At 38.3% G+C, this 26,568-nt stretch overlaps 1 protein-coding gene across 2 annotated transcripts in view; it reads right to left on the bottom strand.

Moving 5' to 3' along the window:
• The window catches only part of MCAM (melanoma cell adhesion molecule), a 508,421-nt gene that overhangs the window by 55,506 nt on the left and 426,347 nt on the right, over window positions 1-26,568 (bottom strand). For both annotated transcript variants that reach the window (XM_044081049.1, XM_044081050.1), the window contains exon 13: window positions 22,773-22,811. In XM_044081049.1, the coding sequence (XP_043936984.1) occupies window positions 22,773-22,811 (39 nt within the window). The remainder of the gene's footprint in view (window positions 1-22,772; window positions 22,812-26,568) is intronic.

Here is a 26,568-nt window from a genome sequence, read left to right as displayed (position 1 = left end):
CAAAATTTGTATTAAGGAATTTAACACTTTAATTTTGAGATTTCTCTGGTATCCCAGTAAACCAAGAATTGCCTTATACCATCATATGAGAGACTGGGCAGCAGGAGTGATAGGGCTACCAGATCTAGAATTCTATTCATTATCTTCAATTATAAAAACAATATATTTTCAGATTAGTAACATTTACATAGCTAGGTAGAAAGAGTTTTTAGGAAATATTTTTATAAACTCTAAATAGATATTCTAATAATTATCTCATAATAAATAGTCTACATTGGTTATTCAAGACTTACCTTATAGGAAAAAGTCACCAAACAAGTCAACTCTTATTTTATTTCTGCCATGTTAAACACTTTTAAACATTTTATATATAGAAGCCTGGCATATAAGGCATGTATTTTCCTTATATTTCCTATGGCATACACTCAAAATAACATCCCTACCTGAAAGTTAGAAACAATGACCACATTTAAAGAAAAAAATCTACTATATTGGTTTCAATTAATGAAAGATGAAAAGCTACGCTCTATTTAGAGAAAGACATGTGGCTAGATATACAATCCTGCAGACAACATGCAGAAGGGGAAATTAAGTTAATGCAACCAAGGTTAAGAGATCATATCCCAAAATTAATTAAATATCTAATATTCTTAGTGCAACAAAATACATTGGGACAGGTCGCTTATCTAAATTATATAGACTTGTGAAGAGAGAAACAAAACATTGCAATGACAATTATTGGAACTATTTTACCCAAATAAATAATAGACCGAGTGAAGAAGATAAAAAAAAATAATTCTAATATCTTCTAAACATACTTCATCTCTTAACTGGAATCTCTTTACTTGGAAATTTGTGCATAGATTTTTCTTCACACCACATAAAATTGAATTAATGTTCAAGCAGAAACAAGTGTGTTGGGGATGTAAACTAGAACTTAAAGTGGATTGGCAACACGTGTTTTTTGACTGTACTGTCTTAACACCTTAATGGAACAACATTAATCTCTTTTTACAGGCTTTTTGGAGATAAATTTGTTTTATCTAAATCACTAATTCTTTATAACACTCCTATTTCTATATGTGTTGAAAAAATGAAATAATATTGCAAGAAAGATTATAACTCAGAATTGGAAGAACAAATCTATACCCACCTTCATAGAATTTATAAATATTGCAACTGAAGTTTGTCACCTAGACATCATTACAATTAAGTCAAGAGCAACCAGGATTACCTCTTGCTACAATGCATGGACAAAACTTAGCGATCTTCTTGAAAAGCAAAAATAACTGCATTTTGGATTTAATGTAATGTATAATGACTTGAATGACTTGATGGTTAATGGACACTCCTGTGAATAGTTATTTTTTATTTTGTGTGAGAGGTTTAGTTGAAAATATTTAATTTATTATGTTTACAAATCTATTGACTGTAAATATTGTTATGATTATTTTAGAAATTCAAAATCCAATAAAAACTTTAAAAAAAATCTTGGAAGTACAGCTTGACCAATCACTTTCTTTTAACTTGCACATAGAGTCATCTTAAAGGAAAACTTCACTTTGGAACTCAAACATGATTTTTTTTTTGTATCTTTGTATACTGATGTATTTCAATTCCTGAAATTACTCTTAGTGATTCTTATTACAACTTAATATGCTTTACCCCAAAATGGCTGACATGGGTCCTGTCATACAAACACTGTGTTGTTATACTGTTTTTTCTTCTGATTCAGAGAATACATGTCAAGTACCCTTTACATGAGTCATGTGAAACATATGGAAATAGTTTATAATCCCCATGAAAATATAGTGGCAGAAGTGTTTATCACAAGTACCTTAACTCATCATCTGGAACCAATTACTTTTCACTTTTTGCCTGAATTAGCCCAACTAGTCTTACTAATTGCAAATCCTATGCAAAAATCAAAGATGTCTAGTAGGCTGAAGTTGTACAAATATATAAATACTTTAATAAAATAAATAAAATCAGGTAAGCACTTTCGCAATGTGTTTGCTTCTTCAGACTATAAAATACACAGTCAAACAAACCATTTAAAAACAACCATTTGGCCAATCATAATGAAAATATTAGTCATGTAATATAATCAATGATTCAGACCTCTTCTTTTTAAAACAGGTTTTAAAGAGATAGCACTGTTTAGCCCAGGAGACACATCTGTTCTAAAATCTAGGATCCACTTCAGCTCCAAAAATTCAGTTTCATTACTGACATCACCTTCTCTAGGCTGGCCACGGTGGTGCAGCGGTTAGCATTGCCACCTAACAGCAAGAGGTTCTCCTGTTCGATTCTCGGCTGGGGTGCCTTCTGTGTGGAGTCTGCATGTCCTCCCTGTGGTTGCGTGGGTTTCCTCCTGGTGTTCCATTTCCTCATACATCCCAAAGACATGCTGTAGGTGGATTGGATACTCTAAACTAGCCCTAGGTGTGAGTGTGTGCACCTTCTGTGGAAGGTTGGGCGCTGGGTTGGCAACTCAACACTGTAAAACTCACTGCCAATCATGAGCGGACAGGTGATCCGCTGTGGTGACCCCTAACCAGGAAAAATCTGAAAAAAGAAGAAGAAGACTGACATCACCTTCTCTGATATTAGCATTAAATTGCCGCAGGACCAAAAACTTAAATTTGTGAGTGTCATCAAAATCTAACACATGCTTAGCTAGTGCATTAGTAGATTTTCCATGCCTTATATCACCAACATGCTCCAGTATGCGCTCCCTAAGGGTACGATTTGTCTTTCCTATGTAGAACATTTCACATGCTATGCATTGTACCATATAAACAAGATTACCACTGTTACAGTCTGCATAAAAATGAAAACTGATGTCTTTAAATGCCCCAGGATGAATAATAGAGGTAGTCGACCAAATTAATCTACATGCCTTACTAGACCTACAGGCATAAGTGCCTTGATGTTCAGATTGTATCCTAGAGGGTCTAGATTGTTGATAACATAGGCATTGTTTTAAAGTTTTATTATTCCTAAAGACAAACTGTGAAGTATCACCAATAACTTTGCTTATATTATCATCCATCATTAAAATCGGCCAATTCTTTTTCATAATGTCACATACAAAGTTAATATTGCTGAAGTAAGTCAGAACCATTCTGTTTCTATCAAACTTATTGGTTAGCTGTGGACTAGTATGTTGTGTCTCAGGTTTCTTAGAAAAATAAGAGATAACTCCTTTCATAGTAACTTCTTCTATGGCCCGCTCTATTACTCCTATACTATATGCCCTTTGCAGTAGTTCAATGCGTAAAGTGTCGAAGGCTCTGCTCCAAGATAAGGCATTAGTATGTAAATGCATTAGTCTAAAAACTTGATTCTTAACCACATTTTTAACAATGTGTTGGGGATGCATGCTAGTATTGTGTAAAATCTTTTTTTTTTCTTGCAGGGTTTCCTGTACATACTAGTTGATAAGGTGCCTACATTATTAATATTAACTATTATGTCCAAACATTCAATGCATGTTACAAAGCTATGTATAGTAAAACTAAGATAGGAAGTAGTGTTCTGTAAATAATCAACTAACTGATCTAAAATATGGGAGGGCCCTTGCCAAACAAAAAAGATGTCATCTACAAATCATCTGTAGAACTTCACATAATTACAAAATAAAATGTTAGAAAAAACAGACGGTTTCTCCCACTGAGTAAGAACTAGGTTGGCACATGAGTTGGCACACGCTGTTCCCATAGCCACCCCTAATTTCTGCAAAAAATAGTCAGTTTCAAATGCAAAGATGTTATTTTCCAAGATCATCTGTAGTAAAGCACAAATAAGTTCTATCTTAGAATTCATAAATGTCATGCCAGATACAAGGAATATCCTGATATTGTCAACCCCTAAATCATTGGGAATGACTGTGAACAAAGAGTTTACATCTAGGGTTACAAGAATAACATCTTCCAAGCTATTAGACTTATTGGACCATTCAAACAAATCCTGAAGGAATTGTTTAGAGTCCTTCAGGATACTTACAACCAAGTCTAGGGGCTGCTTATAGGTTCATAGGTAGGTACTAGGCTATCGGCCCAAGGGCCTATGTAAGCCCAGCCAGCAAGGTATCATAGCTTACATAGCATAGCTTCAACTGCTTTTCCACATAAATTGATAGTGGTTCTGTCAGCCACCCTCTCCCTGGCACAATTGGTTGAAGGGGTGGGTTACCTGCATCTTTATGAACCTTCGGCAAGCCATATATCATAGATATCAAGGGATGGTCTACTGTAAAATAAGTGTATAAATCATAATCTATCTAGCCAGTCATTAATAGGTCATATAAATAGAAATTAACTCTATTAATAATACCAGTAATTTGATATTTCTGTAATTTTAAATATACACCTTCATCTGTTAACATAGCCATCATTTTATCAGTATAGTCACTCTTGTCCAGCAAAACAATCCCACCTCCTTTATCAGCTGGCCTGATGCTTAACTGTTGCATCTTAGTTAGTTCACACAGTGCTGTTGTTTCATTAACTGTAAGATTGTAAAATTCAGTCTCATAGCTCCTAGACATATAGCCAGCTCTTAAGTCTTTCTCACACATATTAATAAACGCTTCTACAGCTGGAGAAAACTTTGGTGTGAACATGCTAGGCTTCTTAAATACATTAATCATTTCTTTCCCTTCTGGAAATGTCACCCCCAACACTAATTTCCTGGCAAACATTCGTAATTCCAACAGTAGATCCGTTAAATTAGTAGTAGTTGCTGGAATGAATGAAAGCCCCTTAATAAGGACTGCAGTTTGTTCTGATGTAAGTGGGTAGGAGGAAAAGTTAAAAATTAAATTACTGCCTACCGCTTCAATGAATTCAGTCTCTTCCATTTGGTCGGTGTATCTGCTCTCATGTTCTGTCTCCCTTGCTGTGTGAGCACCCTTTTCTTTTTTCTTGTCTTATTGGGAGCGCTTTCTCTAAAAAAACTTGGTCTTTAATTAAAACATTGCCATTGAGAGTAGTATTGCTCATATAGTCAGGGCCTTGCCCTCTATAAGCCTTAGGTCTCACTTCCGGCTCCGCTTCAGTGTTTAAGTCCATTAACTGCAGAGATAATGCAGCCATCCCCTTCTACAACTGCTCGTTCTAGTGAATGTATGATAAACACTCAAGCGGAGCTGGTAGTGAGACCCAAGGCTTATAGGTCATTAAGACCTGGCCAGTTCTCTGCATTTAAATGTAACTGTAAAAAAAAAAAAAATTAAAAAAAGAGACCAATGCCCTAAGTAAGCATATAATGGAGAACATTAATCACAAGTTTCAATTTTTTATTATAGATAGTATTAGCACTGACATAAGAGGGGGGACTTGGTCATTATTTTTGGAAAAAAGAGAATTATATTGGCAGTTACGTTTAAATGCAGGGAACTGGCCAGGTCTTACTGAGCACATTACTATTAGCCCTATTCTGAAATTAAAAACATTAGAGAGGTAAATCTACCTTTCAATATTTATTTATGTATTTAACTTAATAGTATCCATTGCACTTTTATGTACATTTTATATATATTTATATTTGTATGCATATATTTATGATATACATATTTATGACATTGTTATTTAGCATTTATTTTGTATTTATTAGGGGGTTGTTTCTGTGTGAATTTTTGAAATCAGGTTATCACTTGAATGCATTCACTACCAGGACTACTAACATTGTGCTTACGTTAAATTAATTTGCTTCTTTAATTGTTTTATTGCTTATGTCACTTCCTGTTGTACCTGTATATAAGGAAGCTCCCACTTGTGATAAGTTATCTGATGAAGTCTAGATCTTCTAGATGAAAGCGCTTATCCTCTATGAACAATTCATGTGTTTTTGTGGAGTGAATAAAGTGGATTACGTTTACTACAACAGTCTTTCATCTATTTTTACTTGTGATTGGGTCCAATCTAGCTACTTAGTTTCTTTATCACTGATTATATCACATGACTAATATTTTCATTATGATTGTCCAAATGGTTGTTTTTAAATGGTTTGTTTGAATGTGTATTTTATGTTCTGAAAAAGCAAACACGTTGCGAAAGTGCTTACCTGATTTTATTTGTTACTTTATTAAAATATTTATATATTTTACAACTTCAGCCTACTGGACATCTTTGATTTTTGCATACTATATTACTCTTGGATTTGTCCTGGTATGCTTCCTTTTATAATTGCAAATCCTCTCAATAAAATGTAGCTGAACTGCATGAATTTATAAGACTGTGATTTTATCCCTTCAAGCACTGCTAGGCCCTCCAGCACACTCCACTTGATGTGTCAAAGTTTTCACTTTAAACTAGGAGCTTTAATTGACAACTGCTACTTCAAAGAATTAATGAGAGGCACGCAAACTACTTTTGCTATTCTGTGGCAACTGCATTGGAAATATATGTGTTTTCACTCTGAATACTGTAGAAATGTATGTATTTTACCATAATTATTTTACTCTTATAATGCACTGTCGTGTTATCTCTTAACTTACAAGGCAGCACAGTATGGCTTCAAAACTGGTACACTTTTCTGTTCTTGAATTTGTATTATTAAAATCATGACATTTTTTTTCTTTTTTTTGTTATTGAGGCACAAAAGTCTTTGTGCATTCTATTTTCCTACTCCTATTGTATTCTTACTCTTTTCATTTGTTACATTGTAGCATAATAATACTTCATCAAAACTACAAATCCCTCAGCCTGATAACTTGGTAGCCATTTTCTGTGCTTTGCATAAGACTATAACACTAGTGTTTAGAACAACACTGTACTTAATAGAAAATTATACCTTCAAGAGGTGGATCACTAGCCAAAAATGATGTGGTCAACTATGTGTACCAATATTGTTTATCTTAATTTCTGCAACAAAGGAAATAGAACAGAGTTTCGCCACACTATGAACATTTTTATAGGAGCTGCTGACATCAGCAAGACTAAGGACTGCATGTGTTAGCCTGTGGACAGCACCTGACAATAAAAGTACTGATTTCCCAATGTCTATGGTGTTCCTTGCAAGCAGAAATAAAATGCCTCTACAAATGCGCGTGAGAGGTTAAATGTAAAAAAAAGGTGTGTGGGTTATTCCCTTTTTATAAAGTGCATAGGCTTCAATGTGCCCTTCCTATTACCATACTCAATCCATCCCAGCAACACAGCTTTGATTCAAATAGGAAAAAATAAGATTTGTCCCTTCATCTCCTTCTCTCTGAAAACAGAACACCACTGTTTGTTCCTCTTCCAGGTCAGCTGGCTTCCAGTCACTGCATGGGCTCTTAATATTATGTTGTTTAACATTTAAGCTTCTAAACTGTGATTACTGCCTATTATACCATGACCCGCCATTAAAATTCCAAAATGTGCACGCTGATTGGCCAGTGTGCAAGTTGTAAATCGACTTATACTAATGGAAAAAGGTCCGGTCCCCCAGACTTTTTCCATTAGTATAAGTCTCTTTTAAAACACTGTCTCGCTATATTAAAAGAGTTTAACATAGCGACACAGGTTTAAAAAAAGCAACGGAGATCTCCGTTGCTTTTTTTAAAGCTGTCTCGCTATGTTAAACTCCTTTAATATAGCGACACAGTGTAAAAGCAACGGAGATCTTGCTTTCTCCATTGCTTTTTTTTTAAACCTGTCTCGCTATGTTAAATGGGTTTAACATAGCGAGACAGCTTTAAAATAAGCAACGGAGATCTCCGTTGCTTATTTTAAAGCTGTCTCGCTATGTTAAACCCATTTAACATAGCAAAACAGTAAAAAGCAACAGAGATCTTGCTTTCTCCGTTGCTTTTGGCCACAGCTCTGATGTACTGCGTAGGCATGCGCAGTACATCAGAACTGCCATGATACCAGACAGCTGCGGAAGGGCAGCAAAGAGGCATTATTCAATGCCATTATTTAAGAAAAGTAATTATTTCTTTTCTTAAATAATGTCATAGTATAATAGCAATAACCCACTTCTGGGTGTGGGTAATGCGGGATTTACCCACGGTTGTCTTTGTTTGGTCCCGAGGGCGAACCACGCCAACCGTGGGTAAATCCCGCATTACCCACACCCAGGCGTGGGTTACTGCTATAATGTTGTCAAGAAAACTTCACCTAAGGAATTCTTTTTATTTCTTGTGATGAAATCACCTTGGAAGTATGTCTCAGCAGAAGCCACCTGTCAACCTTATGCTTGGGAAGACAGCATTTTAAAGAGGTGTACCAGGTTCATGATACAGCCTACCCCAGCAAATTAGGATCATCAAAGAAAGCATTGCCTTCAAGAAAGAACTCTGGAAACACATCAAGGAAGCCACCAGTTGCTGTTGTTTTCATGATGCTAGCTATTGTTTTGCATTTTATTCTTTTATTATTTTACTTTCAGTTTTCTTTTATAATAAATACATCCATAATACATCATAATATAGAGAGGCATGTAACCAAAAGAAAGAAAACAAAAACAAGAGATACAAAGAAGGAAAGATAATAGAGTCCATTACCAGGGAAGAAAAAAATGAAGGGGAGTATACAGCTAATGCACTTTTTAAACTACTGAAAACTTAAGGTAATAAGTACATTACGTTTTTATATGTGATTAAGCAATTGCATGTGACATCAGTTTAGCTGACAAGGGATAGGATATCTGTTGCCACTTTACTTTTTTAAACTATTTGAATGATTATGTCTGATTGCAGTTGTTAGTTTCTCAGTCTTTATTTCTGTAAATGTACACCAATGTTTTGTTTCTTACCCGCATAGCTGTCCTTTAGTTGCATTACATTTGCACACTTTTGGGTCTTTCCTGAAAAGAATCCACTTATGCAAAAAAAAAAAAAAAGCATAAATAAAGCCCCATGGGGAAGCAAAAGTTTTCTGTGGATTTTACGTACAGATCTCTTTCAGAAACTGCTGACAAAGGAGAGAGTCAGTAGTCCAGGTGAGCCATGCAGCAGTGGCTGAAACCTATATCTTAAACGAGATATATGACAGGTTTCAGCTATTGCCTTAAAAAAGAGGTAAGACAGGTCATTTCTGAATAGCTCTGCTAGGTAAAGTAATACTTCAGGCTCTTTTGCTTCTGTGAGTTTTGTGCACATTTATTAGAAAACCTCTGCCATTTGGAAGGTGTTTGATTTTCACTTCTTGCAAATTGTGTAGCATATTCCCCTAAAATACTCCTTAACTAGTATCAGACTAACAGCATCTAAACTGGCATCCTGAGTTTGACTTTTTCTCCACTGACCCTTTGGAGTACCTAGGGATTCAAAAGAATGGGGGAAGCAAAAAAGAGCATGCAACTCCCATGCAATGGACACTGCAGACATTCACTGCGCACGCCCTCTTGCATGAGAACCTAGAAGAGAATCTTTCCTGCTGATAAAGAAAGATCTGATGGGACACACACACACACACACACACACACACACACACACACACACACACACACACACACACACACACACACACACACACACACACACACACACACACACACACACACACACACACACACACACACACGCACACACACACACAAACACAAACACACACACACACACACACACATTTTTCTAAGCTGTGACAGCTGGTTCTGATATACGGGAATGGTGGAGGGAGGCATCCCCATAGTCTATGGCTGTAACCTTCCTTCCTTACTCACTTGTTTGAACTCTGCCTGAACCACTTTTGTTCTGACAAGGGATGGTCTGCAGCTTAGCAAATGAGAAGAAGGAGCAGGAAGGTAATGGAAACTGTGAAGGGGATTTAGAATATAAACAGTACTGTCCACTACCATCCTGGGGGGAGGAGACTTACTTCCACTCCCCTACCTTGCCGTCTGCCTTTGCCTTTTCCAATTCTCAACACTCTTTTTCTTTTAGAAGATCACATTTACCTAAATTGGTAAGCTTCTGACTATTTCCCAGAAGGGAGTTTGTTTTATAAAGATAATTCCTACTAGATTCCTGGATTTGTGGAATAAATACCTGCTTCACTGACTTCACCTTCTTCCACTTAGCTTCTATCTTCTTTATTTCTTGTAAAGGGGTGCCAAAATCAAGTTCTTATAAAGGGGGTGTCCAACAATTGCACCTTAATATCATCTGTTCTGGCATGTATCGTTAGCCAAATGTACCTGTGTATACCTGAGCATGTTGCTGCTACTCTGTGTCCAGCACTGACAGTGTCATTTGCACACCTTACAGTATGCTTCCCACTTTAAATGTCATTTAACTTAATACAAAGGCTGTACCCTCAGGTCACCATCAGGAATTTACACTGTCATGTCTTTTACTTGTTTGAGGTGCTTCCTTGATTACACAAGTTTGGCAGTTAATGAACATGAGAGTTAAGGTTGAAGAGGTATAAACCTTCTTTTCAATGCATTCTAGTAATCTGATCTCCTTGTTGAGTTCTGGAGTCAGATTGGAACCTCTCACAGTATTCAACAGGTTATCAAATTCCATTTCAGGTTTAAGTAAGAGCATATAAACTAGGCACTATTACAAATATATAAGCAAATAAAACATAATCCACACAGGTTAAAACTTGATATACAAGATGCACAAAATGCATAAAATATATTGTTAAGGCACCCAGCCACAAAATGTCAGCTGAAAATTTACATTTTGACAAAAAGTTTAAAACCATGGGGAGTCAAGGTCAACCACAACCTTCCAGGTAGGAAATTCCACAGGTAAATTCTTTGGAAGACAAAGACGCACTCAGAAGAAAGTAGCCAAAGTCTTGGAATATTCAGCACCTCACATGTGGAGAAGTGCAGAGTATGAGCAGGCTAATACAGTTGAGAAGTTCCTCAAGACAGAGGTGATCCAAGTTATGAAGGGCAAGACATAACAGGAAGAGAAGTTCATATGCAGGAAAACAACAGACTAGTAATCAGTGCAGACTCTGAAGTGCTGGCATAATGTAGTGATATTAAGATGCCCCAGTAAGTAGCCACACTTCAGAATTCTGCACAAGCTGTAGCTAATCAAGCTGAAAGTCCACATGCACCTAGTATAGCGCATTACAGCAGTCCAGCCATGAAGGCACACCAGCATAAAACTAGCAGTGTATCAACTGATGGAGTATAACATTTGATTAGGGAGATATTCCTTAAATGATAACACCAGGACTTAATGATGGTAGACAACTGGTTCCTAAAGGTGACCTGATTGTCAAATATCACCCTTAAATTCTACTCCTTTGATACAACTTCTACTTTTACTATCACTACAGATGACATCTGGGGACAAAATTTAATCAGAAGAGTTGGAAATGGTGGAGCAAATGGCTATAGCACACTTCTCAGTGGTATTGAGTTTCAACTGATTTCAACTCATTTGTGCCTTCCAAGTCTGAAGCAAGTTTGTCTAAGGTAGACATAAACTCTCGACAGAAGGCAAGGTACACCTGTTTGTGTTGTCAGTGTAACAATGGTTGCTTAACCCTCTCTTGTGAATGTTATCTTCAAATAGCAGTATGCACACAGTGAACAAAAGAAATAAATGAACAACTCAAGAGCTTAATAAAATCCATCAAAGTCAAGTTTGAGGCTAAAATAGCTACCCAATCCAAAGAGAATCACAAGGCATTTTTTAGTTAAGCTTGTAATCTCAAAAGCACGATGAAGCAATGCACTGAGCTGATTGTGAATGATGTTACCTTCACTGAAGCTGATGGCATAGCAGACCTATCTGCCAATAAATTTAGATCTAACTTTACCCCTTTCTCCCCTTCATCTGTCCCTCAAGAAATACTTGAAACTGGCTTACCTCTGGCTATCACACAAGACCAAGTCCTAAAAGTACTATCAAAAGCTAAAAATTCTGCATTGATGGTTTCTGACAATATCCCTGGATGCGTGTTAAAAAAGCATTAAGCCATAACAACACAGTTCAGTCTCAGCCTCTGTACAGGTTTTGTACCAGCTACATTCATTCTCCTGCATAAGGGAGGACTTTCCACTGACCTATAAGTCTGACCAGCCTCATATGCACAGCCATGGAAAGACTTTTTATGGAACTTATCAGTCAGGACATATGGAACCTCCAAACATTGCACCCATTTGCTTATTCAACCTGGTGGATTTTTTGGAAAGGTCACCAAAGCAATGGATGAAGGGAAAATGGTACACACTGCATACATTGACTTTGCCAAAGCTTTTGACACAATTCCCTATTCTGGCATAGCAGAAATGCTAAATAAACTGGGAGTAAACCCCTATGTCACACACTGGATTACCAAATGGCTCAGAGATAGGACACATAAAATCAAAATACGAGAAGCTACCGCCACAAAAACACCAATCCCCAGTGGAATCCCCCATGGTTCTGTGTTGGGACCTTTCCTGTTTGGCATCTGCTTTTTTGAATAAAAGCCAATGCCAAAAGGTTCTGGCTGACTAAGTTGGCAGATGACTACAAGCTAGGAGCAGTCATTGAATTTCCACATGACTTACCCATTTCGCATGAAGGTTTTTCCCAAATAAATCTAGGAATGTCATTGTCCCCTTTTTCTTAGCCCTCATTAGGCCAGTCATTAAATATATTGCCCCCTTTGGAATGTATCGGTCCAGATATATGCAACAACTGGAATGCCTGCAGAGATGCCTTACTAAAATGGTACAAGGCCTAAACAACATGTCCACCACGGACTAACTCAGAGTCCTGTCACTATACTCAGCATCCCATAGATTGCTAAGAGATGAAATGTGTCTTGAATACAAGGCATCCTCTCACCCAATACTGATGGATTCACTGCACATCAGTAAGTCAAATGGCATCAGAAATACTTGGTATAGGGATCTAAACCTCTTCTGCAACATCAACAGAACAATTTTGAAGGACAAGTGTATTTCACACAGGATACTGCTGCTCTGAAACAGACTCCCCTTCCACAAAAAACAAAGTACATCTCTGTCCATATTCAAGAACAAATTGGAACTATGGATGGGAAACAATAAATATACCCCAGGACAGCCCCCTGTACTACTAACAGACAGAGGCAGCTCCTAAATGCTTTATCCCATACAGGGATCTCCTCAAATTATCTGTGGTATGACCCCAGTTATTCTCATTAGGGGTAATACATAATTATCGATCATGGGATGTAAGGACAGTCTCTAACCAAATAGGATATGTTAATTTGAGCAGAAAAAAAGAAAATGGCTAGCCTTAAAATGGCCTGCAAGGGAAGTTGGCCTAGTACTTACCTATGGACCTAAAATTGCAACCAAAAATTGTACCCCATGGCAACCTGTATGCCAGGAGGAAGAACAAGGAAGTATTAACACCAGATACAACACAGTGAGTATGGCTGGAAAGACAGAAAGCAAACAATTGCCATACAACATCTGTAGTAATGTAACAATGATTCAAACAGCCCACGAAGATCACATAATCTACAGTTTCATATGCTTATGGATCTGCCATCACATTTTGTATAGCTGCTTCTAAATGTCCTGTAACTGTGCAGAACATATCAAGTTTCTTAAGGAATGAAGGCAGGGAGTCATGTTCCAGGGACTCAGACTCAAAAGCATCTTTAAAAGCTCAGAATACCAAGACTGCTACTAAGATTCTTGGCTACTCAGTGCCTAAGAGATACAAATATTTATTTTTTATCTCTCAAACCTCCTTGGAGCCCCATTTAAAGCACGTCCACATGAGGTTAAGGGTTATAGCATCCTCATCATCAGCACCATAACGCATGATTGTGCCCTCAGTACCATAAGCCATGAGTGAGACCTCAGCACCATAAGCCACAAGTGAGACCTCAGCACCATAAGCCACGAGTGAGACCTCAGCACCATAACCCATGAGTGAGATCTAAATACCATAAGCCATGAGTGAGACCCGAGACAAACATGCAAAATCTTCTTAGTTCTACTGTGACTCAGCAGAATATGGGAGGCATTCCCTCCTTCTCTTCATGGTAGCAGCTACTCTCAACAGAGCCAGATCATGGTCAAATGAGGCCCTAGGCAGTGTAATGGATCGGAGTGTCCCCCCCCCGGCAACCATTCCAGTGTCCCATTACTTGGCTATTTCTCTTTACCATAAACACTGTTCAAACCTTCTTCTTTATGTCTACAATGATTACAGATATTTGGATCTATTTTAAAACTTTTAATTTCAAATTTTAGAGCATGAACGTTACACATTTGCTAAACAAAACAAAGCAGTCTCACAATAAAAACAGACTTAGCATTAACAGTAAAATTCTCTGCCCTTGAAACCCACATTCAAAGAAAATACATCTTGTCACTGGTGGATAAAGTCTACCTTTGGGTTGGTTTCAAACCACAGGCCCTTTGCACACATTTAGGACCATGCATACATGCATGTGTTCTTTGATTCATCTTCCTGATTGTATAATGCAGCACTACTTGTTAGAGTGGGTTTTAAATTTGTAGTTTTGAACATTTTTCCAGTAAGCAATGAAGCAAAATGTATGAAACAATAATGACAAAACTGCCCATTTCAGAGCATTTCAACAATAAAAGTTTCATCAAACATCTGTCATTACAATCTACCAGTTAGTCAATATGCACAATCTCTGTAGAAGTAAACATCATCTCAATAATTCCACATTAAAGAGATCTGTAAATAATGAAGAGGTTGCTATTAGCAAACAACATATATTTCAGTATTTCATCTCCAAAGTCAATGTCTGCTGCCCTTGAAGAATAAATTACCAACATTACTATTACATTAAAAAAAATTGGTAAGCTGCTAATATTGCAATATGGAATGAATTCTAAACTGACAACAGGTTCATAATTACAAGGCATCTCATCCAAAGGAGGGCACACTTAGGACTGCAGCAACCCACCCCACCTTTAAAGTACAACACAGTATCAACAATCCATCTACATTGTGTGGGAATAGAACCCATGGAGTTCTGTATCAAAAACAAGTATACTACCTGTTGTGCTATTAACGCTGCTTTCAAATCCTCTATCACAAACAGTAATGACCATTTGCTTAAAAAAACAGTTGCACATTGTAAACAGACTTGTCATGAACAGCAGTAAACTTCTCTTCCCTTGAGGCTCACAGTTCCTTGAAAATGCACTGAAGCTCACAATTCCTTGAAAATGCATTAAAACTAATAGTCTGGTATTTTGTATAGAGGATTCAGGCTCTTGTCTCCTGTAACTAAAGTACAGGGTTTGCTCCTGGTTAAGTCACCCATAACTAGGACATTTTACAGACACAGATACACAGAGACACCAGAAAATCCATGCTGCTTCACGTTTGCTTCTTAGTTCTCCACTAACCCCATCCAGAAAATCCTGCTGCTCATTTCAAAAATTGTATGCTCCACTCTGTTCCAATTTAAATGTGTTTGCATTGTACTAAAGATGCACTCACAGATGCTAGTAATGGCACACTCTGCATGCGTCCTTAAAGAAGAAATGTAATGCAAGCAAGAGTGTGTTCTAAAAGACAAAATATAAGTTTGTTGGCCAGTGCGTCCCCCTCCCTGACTCATGACCCCCCAAGCCAATGGGTCCTAGGTAACTGCCTTGGTCACCTAGTGCTGGATCCAGCTCTGACTCAAAAAAAGAAGACTGCATCTTTTGGCTTTTGTAGTGCAGCTAACAAGCATTTTTGCTGGCAGGAACAAAAATACAAAGAATGGATACATGTAGAATATGAATGGAAAATACCATCTGGAATGGGTGTCTAGTACATTTCAGCTAAGGCCGACTCAAAAGCACAAAGAAGAAGCACGTGAAGAAATTTCACTGTCTGCCTCCAAATGGGTCAGAACAACTGTGGACTAAGCTGAAACAGGACAAAGGATCAGGGGCAGACGAATAAAATCCTTTCTGGGTCCAGTGTCCTTAGGTATCATCTGGACAGTTAGGGTCACTAAGATGTAATGTTCCCTACCCAGTAACTACTTTACAACCATTTTATTTGGTTGTTTAGGCTTACAATGTTTTTGTGCCTCTTTCAGAGGCTTTGTATTATATCAGATGCTATTTTAGAGTTCTCCCTTGGAGCAAGTAGATCCCTCTCCATTAAAGACTCAAGTTTCTTGTGCTCCAAGAGGGCCTGTAAATTTTGGTCTGAACAAAAGAAAATTTTTTCTTAAAAGTTGTGTAGTGTTCACTCGAGGAAATTTAGTGGTTCTCATCCAGGCATAAGAGATACTGCAGATGGAAATCTTTACACAGAATCTATCTTCCTGAGGCACGATTACTTGTACATTTTTCCAGGGATGTCAAAGACCTCAAAAAACTAAATTAATGCATAATCCAAATTTCCAAATGGTAAATTGGCAAATCTTCCAATTATACAGCAAATCTCCTATTCAAAGACTTCACCCAAACTTATTGCCTATTATTCTTCAGAAATCAGTTGGAAAGGATTGACAGACAGACAAGTAATCATTTCTTGCAGCAAAAAGAATTGGGAAAGAAAAGGTTTGAGCTGCTGCTGTTGCCCTTTTTAGATATGTGACAAGATGACAGCTGGGACTATGGCACAAGTTCAACTCTGCTTTGGGGACATCTGAAAAAGCTCTAGAAGTCACACTAGAAGGGTGGACATCCACCTGCGATAGTTTACTGTTGATAAGTAATCATCAGTAATATCTAGAATAAGAACTAAGTGTTACCTGTTTCATATTCAGAAATGAAAGTTAAAAGTCTCCTAAAAATCATGAGTGCCACCTATAAAAGGCAGACACCAAATTCACATGCCACAGAGACTGCATCTCCCACAAAGACGTACTTGCTGTGCACAAGTACATCCATTCAGATAGAAAGCTGAACATTTTTACAGCAGATATATGTCACAGCCACAGCAATGATCAACAAGTGACTGGACGAAAGAAAAAGTCGTAGAAGGAAATTATCGAGGAACAATACAGGAATAGATCTTTTGTCTTATGATTGTGGAAGTATTAGCATGCTTATATAGTGTTGTTAATAAAAGGCACAAGAAGAAATAAACTGATCCTTAGATGTGTTAGGGGAGAGGGCAGCAAACTGATTTTGGAAACATATAGCCTGGAAACTAAGCTAGTACTAGTGGGGACAACAAAATTATTATGTAACGGTGGAGGCAGGCATGTAGCAAGTAACACCTTACAACTGGCACAGAATAAGCCAGCAGCCAATTGAACCTGCCTCCCCGGCCGGCCCTGCCAAGATGTTTTAAATGAAATGGCTCACTAACAGCATAAGAAGGTGGATTACTCTTTTCACATATGGACTAGCCTTTCTAAGACATTTCTTTTCTTTTCTTATTGAGTGATTACACATACAAACCAGACCACCTGCATAAACCATTGTTCCCATTGCTTCTTAGCTTACTAAAATGTACATGTAATCCACTGGGATTGTAGCGTACTAAAATGTACATACAATCCACTGTGACTGTACCTTAATAAAATATAAATGCATTCCACTTACTGTAGCTTACTAAAATGTACATGTAATCCACTGTGACTGTAATTTACTAAAATGTACATGTAATCCAGTGTGACTGTAGCTTACTAAAATGTACATGTAATCCACTGTGATTGTAACTTACTAAAATGTACATGTAATCCACTGTGACTGTAGCTTACTACAATGTACATGTAATCCACTGTGACTGTAGTTTACTAAAATGTACATGTAATCCAGATTGACTGTAGCTTACTAAAATGTACATGTAATCCACTGTGATTGTAACTTACTAAAATGTACATGTAATTCACTGTGACTGTAGTTTACTAAAATGTACATGTAATTCACTGTGCATGCCTCTCAGGTTAGCTTGCACTTCCTTAATGACCAATTGATCAGAATGTAACTGCATGATAGCAACTTGTCAAGTTTACTGTTTGTGTGAGACTGCTGTGCACTATTTCAGGGGGTTTCTTACTCCCCACTATTGTGCGACAGTAGAGTTAGTGTATGTACATATACACATTTTGCAGTATGGGAGGGTAATGGCATTGTAGGATGCTTTCCCTTCCCAGCAGAGTATTTTATTTTTTTAATGTGTAAAGGCAATATGAAAATAAATTGCATTTTCGAGCAGCTGTAATCAAAAAGTATGTTTTCCTAGCAATCATGTCTCATTTGTTCATAGTTCAAGTCTTCTGTCAGTTAGGTCCTTCACTTCTCATATGAAAACATGTCCTACAGATGTTGGTAAAAAATCCCACATCTAATAAGGTAAAAAAGAGACCCAGGGCTGTTATCTGAGATGGACTTACACTTTTCTGTCCCTTTCTCCATCCCTTCCCATCAAAGAGGTTGTCCTTCTTCTAAATAGTGTACTCAGATGGTAGTTTAAATTAAAATAGCATGCTTAGATGTCTGTCTCTCTTTAGATTAAATAAAATTGTCTCCAAGTGCCAAATACTCCCTCCACATGCCTTGCCAAAGAAAGTATCCCCATCAGCCCCACATTTGGAGATCTTGGCTTGGAACATGAACCTGGAAAATCATGTACATCCCTGCTTGATTTGGGTGGTAAGGTCTATTAAGTGTTTGAAAAAGGAGGCACGGCCTTTTAAGTGTGTCTGCTTAAAGTTGTATATGGCCAGGTAACTTCTGATCCTTGTGACTGCTTGCTTAGTATTGTTTGTATATTCCTATATGTTAAACATAATAATGGAATAAACTACCACTTTGTGTTACAGCTATCCCTAACCCTAACTCTTTTAAAAGAGCTCTTCAGGATTACCTTCGCAAATCATGGACATGCCTATGCAATTACCCAACTTAGTCTTACCTTCTCCTCCTCCTATACACCCTGAATACTCCCTCATCTACCTTTTTTCCTTACCCATTTCTGCTTCTTTCTCTTTACTATACACATGGCTAGTTTTTAATCTCAACCTCCAGCAAAAAGTCCAGGATAATGACTGTGCATTGGGATTATCTCTTTGCATATAACTTTTGTTTTCTACTATGTTGATTATCCACTGAACATTTTCTAGCAGGTTGTCTTCTTCTCCAAACTATCTTTTTATAATTGTTAATCTATTTTGTGTTTGGTTATGACTCAACCACTTGTAATTATCTGTCATTTTAATTTTTTTTTGGAGCTTTTCTCCTTGGGTCTTCACTGAAAAGGGCTGCTGCCCAGTTGGACTAACCCGGTTAACAAATGTCAAATAAATAAATATATAAATAACATTCCCACTTTTCTGATCCCAGCATGAAGTTTCCAGTGTTTGCAACTGTACTGAGCAGGAAGAAGAGAATTAATGAGCTAAATATGCCACACCCAGCTCCATGGCTTAATCCAGCAGCTGTGCTCTTGTGTGCAGGCATATAGTGAACTCTAACCAAACCACAGACTAATTAGGAAAAACTTCTCCATTCACTGATGTTTGGCATTAATTAAATGATACAGCAGTGTATGGCATTTCAGGAGCATGTCAAATTGGCAAAGTTAGATTTGGCAAAAGTAAAATGCTCGAATGCTCTTTGTCGGAGATAACTTCAATGACAGTGTGGTTTGACTCTTTCTCCACTGTTGTGTGATTTTGAAACCTTGGAATTTGCATATTAAGTTCAGCGTGTGTGTGAGGGTGCAGAGACCTTGTCTTGTTGCACATTAAAAAAACTGCCCGATGTTCACTGAAGGTAGTTTCAGCAGAAGATTTTGTATTTTTCACCCTGCTGGAATGTATTATCAACACTGCAAGTTCTTTGTATTACACATATCTTAAGCACTCTCTGGCCAGGTTCACAAACAAGAGACATACCTCTCAACCTGTAGACACTTAAAACAGGTACATCCATCCAAAAATCTAGACATCAAAGTAGTATAAAATATGACTACCAAATAACACAACTCTTCCTGCTTACTCAAACACAGTTAAAAATAGAGTGACAACAACGATGGAAAAATATAAGCACATGTATTTATTTATTTATCTGACATTTGTTGACCGGGATAGTCCGACTGAGCTAGTGCCCTTTTTCAGTGGAAGCCTGGGGAGAAAAATTCCACAGTAAAATAAGCAATAAAAATTACAGTAATAAAGTAGAATGCAATAAAAATATATATAATAAAGTATTCCAGCAAATGTCCATTATAGTATAAGTATGAGAAATCTGCAAAGGAAACAATAGGACAAAAGTAGTAAGTATTGATGTGGGTAGTGACAAAGGTGGGCAGAAAAGGAAAAAAAGAATGCAGTTAGAATTATTCTCCATGGACAACTATACATTTGAAGGCATTGAGTTTTATAAGCAATGGACTGTGAAGGTATGAATTATAAAGCAGTTGCATGTGGTATACAGCATGTTTCCATAAGTGAAGAGGTGAAGGAGCTCAGAGAGAAGTAGATGACTATCGTTGTCTTTTTGTTGGGATTAGCAAAGAAAAGATATTTAGAGGAAGGGAGGAGTAGGAAGGAACCTGAGTTGAGAGGAGAGGGTAGTGGAGGAGAGAGGGAAGGGATTCAAGTAGGGTGATAGTAGTGACAAATACAGGGGCTACTTAGGTAATTTTTAAGAGTTTTCTTGAATTCATGGACTTGGGTAATGATTCTGAGGGACAAAGGTAGCTTGTACCATGAAAGAGCAGGAAAGTAGCTGTAAAGATTTTGCCTAATGGATTTTTAGGTTTGTGAATCTGTAAGAGGCATTGGTCTGAGCTTCTGAGGGATCGAGGGGGGTTATAGAAGGAGAAATGAGAGGATGTGTTAGGGCAGGAGGACAGCATGTTTAAGACAGAATGGATGATGAGAAGATGAGTAAATAAGAGCTGGTTAGGAAACTCTAGCCAGCTGAGTGTTTGGAGGGCATGACAGTGGTGTGAGTTTAGAAGATGATTAGCTACAAATCTAGCTACTGTGTTGTAGGTGGTTTCGAGTTTGGAAAGTAGTGAGTACTGTAAGTTAGTTAAGATGTGAGAGCTGTAGAATAGGTTAGGAAGAAGGTAAGCTTGGGCAAGTGAGATTTGGGAGTTAATTATAATCACATAATCAAAGACACAGTGTAAAATCTGCAGACTTTAATTACCTGTATTGCAAAATTCTACCACAAAAGGTCATTTATTTTTGCTTCAGAAAAAGGGAGGTGTAAAATGTGTGTCCTCTTTTTTTAAGTTATAGTTGTAGCTAGTAAGCTGATTATGCTGTGTGGTTTTCTGAGTACTAGACAGCTTCAGATATCACTCATGATGAGAGATTTTTAGAAGACTGTATGAAAGGGTAAATCAGGCTGAAAATAGGGACATAGGGGCGTAGTGTGCAGGGGTAAATCACACCTGAAAATAGGGACATCCTGTGCAGGAGTAAACCAAACCTGAAAATAAGGACATAGGGACATCCTGTGCATGGGGTAAATCAGGCCTGAAAATAGGAGTATAGGGACATAGTTTGCGGGGGTAAATCGAGCCTGAAAATAGCGACATCCTGTGCAGGGGTAAATCAAACCTGAAAATGAGGACATAGGGACATCCTGTGCAGGGGTAAATCAGGCCTGAAAATAGGGACATAGGGGCATCCTCTGCATGGGGAAATCAGGCCTGAAAATAAGGGCATAGGGACATACTGTGCAGGGATAAATCAAACCTGAAAATGGGGACATAGGGACATACTGTGCAGAGAAAAATCAGACCTGAAAATAGGGACATAGGGGCATAGTGTGCAGTAGTAAATCGACCATGAAAATAGGGATATCCTCTGCAGGGGAAAATCAAACCTGAAAATGAGGACATAGGGACATCTTGTGCAGGGGTAAATCAGGCCTGAAAATAGGGACATAGTGTGCAGAGGTAAATCAAGGCTGAAAAAAGGGACATCCTGTGTAGGGGTAAATCAAACATGAAAATGAGGAAATAGGGACATCCTGTGCAGGGGTAAATCAGGCCTGCAAATAGGGGCATAAGGGCATCCTGTGCAGGGGTAAATCAGGCCTGAAAATAGGGGCATATGGACATACTCTGCAAGGATATATCAAACCTAAAAATTAGGACATAAGGACATCCTGTGCAGTTGTAAATCTGGCCTAAAAATATGGGCATATGGACATCCTCTGCAGAGGTAAATCAGGCCTGAAAATAGGGACATGGGGATATCCTGTGCAGGGGTAACTCAAGCCTGAAAATAGAGATATAGGGACATCCTATGCAGGGTAAATCAGAACTAAAAATAGGTACATAGGGACATCCTGTGCATGGGGTAACTCAAACCTGAAAATAGGAGCACAGTGACATCCTGTGCAGTGGTAAATCAAACTTGAAAATAGGGACATGCCTCCAAAAACATATACATACTATGCAGGAATATTCATCCAAAATAGGGACAGTTGAGATGTCTGCCCAGTGAAGAAACAAGGCTGGAATTGTTGTGTCTTTCGGCTTATCCCTGTTAGGGGTCGCCACAGCAGAACTCCAGTCCGCTAATGTTTGGTAGTGGATTTTTACGTGCCGAGTTACCAGCCCTGATGCACAACCCTCAACGAAGGCACGCCCATTCACGCATGCTTCCACACAGAAGATGCTCTAGCTGTGAATCAAACGCGACAACGTCTTGCTGTGAGGTGACAATGCTACCGCAGCACCACTACCGCTGGAATGCAGTGATATAACAAAAACAACCTAGATGTACTTTTTTCAGTCCTGCTTGCTATGCTATTCATACCATACTAACGAAACACTACAAAAATAACTGCAGTTAAATTTGCTGAACTCATGGAGCAGTTGAACATTTACAGAAAACAAACAAACTCCTGTGTTGATCTCATTAAAGATTTAACTAAGTTGGAGATGCAAAATGCAAATAAATGTAAAGCAATCTTACCAGACACTGGGGCGGATGTTGGAGGGATTGTGACAACATCTGTAAAAACAAAAAAGTAGCAGTTCATACCTCATAGTCAGTGAGCAGTTAAGTGTGCTTGCTAGTAAAAGAATATATTTGTTAAAGCACCGTTTGCTAATAAACCATTCAGGTAGATGAAACCTGCCACACTACCTTATTATTCGTGCTGCCAGTATGCCAGGTATGGGGAAGACTTGGTACCCCAGTTCACTAATGTATCATGTCAGTTTGTGGAGAAAAATGACAAAAAGTGAATAAAAACAATTCATTTATACAAGCTTGAAAAAATGCACCAGTGCATCTTAACCAAATATGCTACATTTAGGGGACTGGAATTTTGCATACAAAGAAAATAAACACCAAGTAGAAGAAGAGCACCATGAGTAAAAAGCTAGCACTTCTACCTTTGTTCAAAATACCTACATTTAGGGTTATACACTTTTGTATGAGACTGTTTTGTATTTTTGTAGTACTATCTTACCTCATTTGTTTACAGTAACTATGATGGTAGAATCAAATGGCAGACAAAGCAGTGCTGTGTCATAACTCTAAAAATACAGTCTTTATATGGGAGGGGGCATTCCATGGCAAGTGAATGGTTGTAACGTCACCTCATATGTTTGATACCCCAGTCATAGTACCCAACAGTACCTTGGCAAAGTACAAACAACAGTTTTCAGTGCAAGTATGGTGATCTTTGAAATGATTTCTGTAGTGAGTTTAATCAATGGAGTCTCATTATTATGTTGTAGTGCATGGAGTGTGATGATTATGCTCTGATATTCAGAAAAAGACAAATATGTTAAGTGCTACAGTGGTGCAATACCCAAACGTAAATATTAAGTACTCACTGTTAAGTTATTAAAGATGGGTCTAGCATTACACTGTACAATCTGCCAGTACGGACCAGCAAATAATAACTCTAGAATAAAAAGAATTGGTTCTGCCTGCTGTCCATTCTGACAAGGTGTCCTTTCCTTTTACAAACTTAGAAAGTAGCTAGAATAACAGAATGTATGTTTGCCTGCATTTTCTCTGAAGGATATGAACTCTGAAATTCAACTGTATGTCACTATTTAGTGACTTCAATCCTCTGTTACATGTTTGAAAACCATAGACTTCATGAGAAACAGACCAAAGAAATGAGGCAAAAATTTGGACATTCTGTGAAAATCTGGACAGTTTAGAGGCATGGCAAGGTAAGTGTAAATGTAAGGCACTGTGTTACACCACCTTTCTGACAACACTCACTAAGTGGCTAAGTCTTTACAGCTATAAAAGCCAGCAAAATGAGTTTTTTTATTCTTTTTTTTTCAGTAACCAGTAGTTCATGGAGCAGATGATGCTCCATGTGCTAAAAAGAATTATGATCGGGTCTCCAATTAAAACTTTCAGTTATGTTTTCTCACCATAGATGCCAAGAGTTGAATTTCTTGGCATCCTTGTGTCAAGCCCATATTAAGTAGGTTATGATCGGCGACCTGACCATAATTCTGTATGTTCTGCTCTTATAAAAAAACAAAAAAATCATGCACTAAAAAGTGTGGTCCCCCTCTTCACCATAGTCAGTGTCACAAATGAAACAGCAAAAAGCAATTAGAGGACCAAGTTTTATTCCCTCAATCTCACTGCCTCTCAACACAGGGATCAGAATAAGTCTCCCCTAACTTGCTGATGTGTCATACTGTACAGCAGCCAGCCATCAAAGAAGTGGGTCCTAAAATGCCTACAGAGTGAGAACTACTCTCATTTCCAAGACATTTACATGTGTCTGGCCTGTGTCTGTGAATACTCAGTTTGAATAGTCTGCCTTTCGAAATGCCCCCACCATATGGCCTGTGGTTCATGTTTTCTTTTTTTTTTTGATACTAAAACAATCTGGAGTAAGTTATGGATCCTCTCTATTCCAGTGGGAACTCCCAGATGTCTCTCTTTAGAAGGAGGGTTGAAACCTCATTTAATGCTCTCCTTGTTTGATGGGATGATGCATTAGAAAGTGGACAGAAAGTGGCTATAAGCAATCAATATAATTCTATAGCCTCTGGATATGTCCAATATCCATCTGTCATGACTGAAGATCTTCCACACTGCTAGATGTATAGATGGGCAGCCCCTGACTGTCTTCAGAGTATAACAGTCTGGAAAGGCTCCAAGGAGTTTGCTGCTGCTTCCTCCAGCCTGGGGGCTGTGGAAACACTGATTCTGGCAGGAATACTTGACATTCGGTTAATGACTCCCATGAAAACCACCACGGGAACCACAACAATTCTTTATTGGCTGCTGATTCTGTTGCTGTTGACAATGCTTGAACCATAGCTAATATGGACTTCTGTGTCCTGGAAAAGAAATGTTGGGGAGCCATAAACTAATGCTAATTGCAGCTGCAGTCTTATCCTCTTTCTTGCTTTTCTCCATATTTTCATTAACTTGGGGACCAAACAGTCTGAAACCATTAAGTGAGACATTAAGGAATGTTGTCCTGCAAGTCTTCAGAAGTCAGGTAGGCAAAGCCAAGCATGATGGCAAACCACAACTCCCACACCTGCCACACTAGCCGAGTTAGGTTAATAGCAAAGTTACACAATACAGAGACAGTAGATGTCTGAATGGTTAGCCTCTTTCTGACTTCTGCATCCAACACCTTCTTCAGAGTTTAGGCATCTCATCCAGTATGGTGCACTGGAATTAAAAAACATTTGTACCTGGTAGATAAACACCCTCAAAAATGAAGGTGAAAGACACAATTTCTTTCTAAAATGATCCATGACACTCACTGCAGGCCTTTGAGGTTATCCACAGCTGCCACAATGACATTGCACTACATATGGTTTTGCATCCAGTATTTTCAGTCCTTTGGAGTTTAGAGGATCTTGCTCAGCTTCGTAAGTTTGCTGAAGAACTGGGAAGAAGAGAAATGGTTAACTCCATTTCTCCTGCATCATTTAAAGAATTTCCCTAAACCTGGGATCATCGGGAGAGAACCTTGCTAATCTGTTTTGCCTTCATCATTGGTATCTGGCTTGGAAGACTCCCATGTGGAATTGATGTATCTACTCTTACACACCTTGTTATGGACCCCCCCTTGGAGGGAAACTACTTGGGGAAGAAGAGGCTGAGGTACACTCTGGCTCAGACACCCTTCTGCATTTCCACTGAAGGCCTTCATATCCTCAGTCCTGGTGCTGTGAAGTGTTGATAGGCTCAATTTCATGGGTAGGTAATTGTTTCTGGATGAGAACCATTGTGTAGCTGGCACAGAGGGATACATCTGCAGCAAGGGCTGTGACAATGAGCCCCTTAATGGCCTCAGTGCTTGCACTGACACTATGGCTGCCGATGGCAAGAAAGAAATGGGTGGCTTAAATGCTGGCTTGCTCATCTCAAGGGAGAGTAGGTTTACTGTTTGGCTATGCACCTCCTACCCCACAAAGGCTGTACCAGGCATATGCTGAACAACCATGGTGCCATTGCCAGGCTTAAGTGAAGAGACTTACCCATCCTGAACCTTAACTATGGTCCACTGTCTCTGTGAATTTGGATTTTCAGGGAGTTGACCTTTAGACAGGGTAACTAATAAGCTCCCCTCATGTCAATAGCAGAGACCAGTTGGCATAATGGTTAAGGTCTTTGCCTCCCATGCAGAAGGTACAATGTTCAAACCTGACCTCTGGCCAATGCCTGTTAGGAGTTTGCATGTTCTTCATGTGTCTCTGTGGGTTTCTTACACCTCCAAAAACATGCTGAGTGTTTCCATCTCAAACTGAGGAATAAATGG

The sequence above is a fragment of the Protopterus annectens genome, chromosome 8.part0, assembly GCF_019279795.1.
Source record: "Protopterus annectens isolate FY-2018-M chromosome 8.part0, PAN1.0, whole genome shotgun sequence".
Classification (NCBI taxonomy): Eukaryota; Metazoa; Chordata; order Ceratodontiformes; family Protopteridae; genus Protopterus; species Protopterus annectens.
The sequence above is the reverse complement of the archived record's forward strand: the minus strand, read 5'-3'. Positions and strand labels throughout refer to the sequence as shown.